At 32.8% G+C, this 4,974-nt stretch overlaps 1 protein-coding gene across 1 annotated transcript; it reads left to right on the top strand.

The window, feature by feature from the left end:
* The first annotated feature begins 1,597 nt into the window (after nucleotides 1-1,597).
* LOC131616807 (kirola-like) lies at nucleotides 1,598-4,713 on the top strand. The gene is made up of 2 exons (XM_058888256.1): nucleotides 1,598-1,846; nucleotides 4,157-4,713. The coding sequence occupies exons 1-2, from the start codon at nucleotides 1,660-1,662 to the stop codon at nucleotides 4,438-4,440; spliced, it is 471 nt and encodes a 156-aa protein (XP_058744239.1). The 5' UTR covers nucleotides 1,598-1,659; the 3' UTR covers nucleotides 4,441-4,713.
* The last annotated feature ends 261 nt before the right edge of the window (nucleotides 4,714-4,974 follow it).

Below are 4,974 nucleotides of genomic sequence, written 5' to 3'. Positions count from 1 at the left end.
GGTTTGAAGAGGGGAGTATGGTGGTTGAGTTGGCAGCGGATCCGCTTCAGAATGCCTCGTTCAGTCATGGGGCAGCGCTGGAAGCCACCGAAGATGGTCTGGCTGCTGTCGACAGTGGTGCTGGGACTGCATCTGCACCGATTCAGCAGCTGGCAGCTGAGTTGCGGTCGTTGCTGGAAGTTCTTAATCCAGTTCTGATCAAGGATAAAGCTGAGGACAGCTTCTCTTGGGCGAAGTCTTCTAGTGGGAGCTTTACCGTTAAATCGTGCTATGAGTTTTTTAAGAAGTTTCTTTCTGGTCCACCTTTGGAAAGCGATAAGGTAAAGGCCTTAAACTTTCTATGGAAATTCAAAGTTCCGCCAAAGATTCTTTGTTTTGCTTGGAGGTTTTTATTAAATAGATTGGCCACTAGAGATCAATTGGTGAGAAGAGGTGTGTTGGAGGAAGGAATTGATTCTAGCTGTGCCTTATGCTGTACCGGTGAGGAAACTTTATTTCATCTTTTCTTTTTGTGTAAGATTTCTGTTCGCATTTGGAGAAGGGTGTTTATGTGGCTTGATTTATCCGGACTTTTGTCCTTTGAAGAGTTTGGTGATTTCTTCTATAATTTCCGGAAAATTCCTTGCCTTAATAAGCGTATGATTGTGGGTACCGTTTGGCTTGCTACGGTTTGGTTGATTTGGCTAAAGCGTAATGCGGTGATCTTTGAGAAGGAAGCCTTTAGCTTTACCGAATGTATGTCGGATATAGTTTTAATCTCTTGGAGGTGGTTATGTGCTTTTCATAAGAGAGTTAATCTTTGTAATTTTTATCTTTGGAATACTCTACCTCTTCTTTGTTTTGAGAGGTAGTTGTTATCTTTCTTGTATCGGGTCGGAGCATCCCTTTTGCTCCCGTTTAATTCCATTACCTATTTAAAAAAAAAACTAACCAAAATACCAAAAAATAATGCCTTGTGCTTTTGTATGTTTGTGTTTTGTAGGTACCAAGTCAAGATATCCATCAAAAAGGCATTTTTCAACATCTTGCAGCAAGCAATCGATTGCATAAAGAGAGTAATCGATTGCACCAACTTATTTTGCGCTAGTTTTGCCTTCTGTCTTATGTGCAATCGATTGCACAAAGAGAGCAATCGATTGCACCAACTTTTTAATAGTTGATTCCTTTTCTAAAAAAATAAGATTATTTTGTATGCTTTTATAAATTTGAAATTTTTTATCATTTAGTAAACTTATTTGTTAACTCTATTAAAAGAATTAGATCCTAAAGAATTTGTAATTAAATAATTTGTCAATTTCCGATTAATTATATATACGAAGACAATTTGCCTTCTTAAAAATATTTGATTACTATATATTTCTCATACCATGTTCACTTCTATTATTTTATTATTGATTTGAATAAATGTTTATATTTATTATGATTGATAGATATTGATATAAATAGAAATTGAGATGATGCAAATCCGTTTTATTTAATATATTAGAAGAAAATGTGCGTCCATGAATTTAATGCACATAATACTTTGGCTAATGCAATTCAAATTTATGCCTAAAGATAACGCGCTTCAATTTCTATTTAAGGCATGAGGTTGCATTCCCTTTCATCATATCAACCCTTGTTTCTTTCATATTTGTGTTTGTGTTTGTCTTTCCAAAAATGGTTCTCTCTGGAAGGCTTAGTACTGAAGTTGGTATCAAAACACCTGCTGACAAGTACTTCAAACTATATGCATCAGAGCTTCACGAATTGCAAAATCATTGCGAAAGAATTCATCATGCCAAACTGCATGAAGGTGAAGAATGGCACGACACTGATACAGTTAAACACTGGACATATGTCATAGGTAATTAATTATAAAGTTTTTCTATATAATAATATTATTAATTGAGTTATGTCATAGGTAATTAATTATAAAGTTTTTCTATATAATATTATTAATTGAGTTATCTAATTTGTTTAAAAATTACTAATTGAAACTATTTTACTTGTTTAAAAAGAAAAAATAATTAACATAAAATAAGGATTCAATAACACGAAAGTGTCAAACTTTATAATATGACATCCTCAATATCTCACGTCTCTCTCTCACACTATTTTAAATATACTATCACTAAGTTTGTCTCTCTCTAACTATTTTAAATTTACTATCACTAAGTTTTTTATAACCTAGTGCTATGAATCTTATGATCTTTGATTTAACTATTTTAAATGTGATTTAAATGTTGATGTTTTTTTCATAAATGATTCATGATTTTTACATGCATGTTTATGAAAAAAATATGCAATATATATAAATTTTCAAAACCGATAGTATCATAATCCATGTTACAATCTATTGATTCACGATCCTGTATATCCCTTCTTTAATTTTATGTAAGATCTCAATTTTGACTACTTTGGTTCAAACTCCCATAACATAAAAAAAGGCCAAGTTGCTAGATCGTCAACTCAATTAACTTTCCTATAGAAATGTTGAATCTGCACCCTTCAATATGCAAAATGCATTTGACGAATTCTCTTCACCAAATTCCAGCCTCTCTAATTTAAATTTTAGAAAACCCTTTAGCTCTAGCCAACTATGACTTTCCAAAGTTAATGTCCTATACCGACACCAACAACCAGACTACAAGTCTCAAACAAATGAGATACCGACTATACTTCATCCCTACAAAAAATACATAAAATATCGTCAAGATTAGTAATAACCTTTCGCTTAAATAGATTTTCTTTAGAAGGAAATCTATCTCGTAGAAGTTGCCGAGAGAAGACCTGAACCTTATAAAGAGCCCAACAATCCTAACAACTGAAGGATTTGAGAGCGCAAACTAAACATTCTCTGCAGACTTATAACTACTCTCGACAAGGATCTGGTTAACAAAGGCCATAGAGAAGAAGACATCTCTAGCATGACTCCACCTCCATAAGTCATGCACCATTGTGAGAGAAACCTCTTGGAGAGAAGAGAACAGAAAAACTAAGCAGCACAAGGTTCTTCGTGAACAAAAAAAGAACGTCTTCATCTACGATCTCAAATTAAAGACCTCTGATCCAACCTACTAACCTCAAACACAGACCTGTCTTGAATTTCAAAAAAGAGGAAAAGTCTAGGAAATTTAACCATTAGGGGAGAACTACCAAGCGAGGGATTTTTCCAAAAAGAGGTCGAACAACCGGATCCAGCCTTCTCTAAGAAGGCCTTCTAAAACTAGTTCATAGGATTATCCTACTTTGATCCAACAGGGTCATTCCTCTCCACCAGGTAGAACAAGAGAGAGTCCCCGAAGATCTACATCCCAACTCGGAGTATATAAAAGTAGCCAAAGAACAGGCAAATAAAATATCCGACCATAGACTAGATGAGCTCGACAGGAGCCTCCATCTCCACTAGGCAAGAAGAGCTAGATTTACTAGTATAAGATCTTTACCACCTTATAGGGTTGGCTACAACTAGTAACCCGAGATATCGAAAAGAGAGAGTATGAATCTCGAAAAACCTTCAGCCAGCTGAAGAAAAGAGGGGTCAACATTAACTCAATAAAATTGCTCTTATGAAAGCTAACCCCAAGACCCGAGACGAGCTCAAATTCCATTGCGATAGCCTTGGTCGAAATATTCATAAGCACTATAAGGTCGTTATTATTTTTATACTTTTAATTTTTAATTTTTCATTTCATATTAATAAAAAAAGTCAAGTTTAGTAATGGTTTTTTAACACGAGTTTTTAATTATTTTTTTACTATCTTTAATTTTTCTTTTCATTTCTAAATGTTATATGAAATAGCTACGAACATTATTAGCTATTAAAACTACTAATTTAGTAAATATTTCAATTTATTTATCAACTATCAATCATTAAATTATGAACTACGAATCATCAACTATAAATTATCACTTATCTGTTATAAATTATAAACTACCAGTCATCATCTATAAAATATCAAATAAAATATAAAATAAGTTTTTATGACTTTGTACCCAAAAAAAAGTTGTTATAGCCAATCTATTTTATTTAGAAAACAAATGCATCCTAAAATTAATTATTTCAAGAAAGAAAACAATGTGTAGTTTTTATTTTATTTTAAAAGATCCTTATATTCTTCTATTACTCTTATATTCAACTTTGTTATTCTTGGTATCAATTACATAACAATAGATGGTGAGGTACACACATGTCACGAGACTATTGAAGAAGTCGATGAACAGATCAAAAAAATAACTTGGAAGCTTTTTGGTGGAAATATTGATACTCACTATAAGATCTTTAAGCTCATCCTTGAAGTAAGTGATAAGGCTGATGGTACTGCTATTGTTAAATGGACTGTTGAATATGAGAAAATCAGTGAGGATATTAATCCTCCAAATGGATGGATGGACTTCCTTTTCAAAAATACTCGAGATGTTGATGCTAATCTTGTCAAGGAAAGGATAGCTCTATAAGACAAAAAGAAAGAAGGATGTCAATGCAAGTGGTTGGCTTAAGTGTTCATCTTTATAATAAATTAGTGTGATGTTTGTAATATTGGAATATTATAGCATATGCATATTGACTTCTGTTGTAATGAAGTTGTTAGCGCTACTGAAATATGATTGCCCTATGCCCCTATAGACCCTATAAAAAGACTTTTTTTTTTTATTTTTTATCTTTGTTTGTAATATATAGGTTGAAGAATGTGTCCTAAATTATGTGATGCAAATAAATAAATGAATATGTTTTTGGTTTTTAATTTATATTATCTCTATCGATCTTTTTCTTTAAACAAATTTTATATTCATATCTATTCCCAGGGGTGTTTGCGGTGCGGTTTGGACGGTTTTTATGTAATATATCATTCAAACCGGAAGAAAAAAAAGTGTGCGGTTTGATTTGGTTCGGTTGGCTTTTAGAAATAAAACCGAACCAAACCAAATTACCAAACCAATGCGGTTTGGATTCGTTCGGTTTTTTTTACAAAAATTTATTTAACCATATAT

This window comes from Vicia villosa, linkage group LG7 (genome assembly GCF_029867415.1).
Source record: "Vicia villosa cultivar HV-30 ecotype Madison, WI linkage group LG7, Vvil1.0, whole genome shotgun sequence".
NCBI classification, from domain to species: domain Eukaryota; kingdom Viridiplantae; phylum Streptophyta; class Magnoliopsida; order Fabales; family Fabaceae; genus Vicia; species Vicia villosa.
The sequence above is the reverse complement of the archived record's forward strand: the minus strand, read 5'-3'. Positions and strand labels throughout refer to the sequence as shown.

Bases quoted from the DNA above. Each gene is read 5' to 3' on its own strand.
- LOC131616807 (XM_058888256.1), top strand. From the start codon at position 1,660: ATGGTTCTCTCTGGAAGGCTTAGTACTGAAGTTGGTATCAAAACACCT. The intron at 1,847-4,156 runs GTAATTAATTAT...ACATAACAATAG, and splicing joins ACACTGGACATATGTCATAG to ATGGTGAGGTACACACATGT.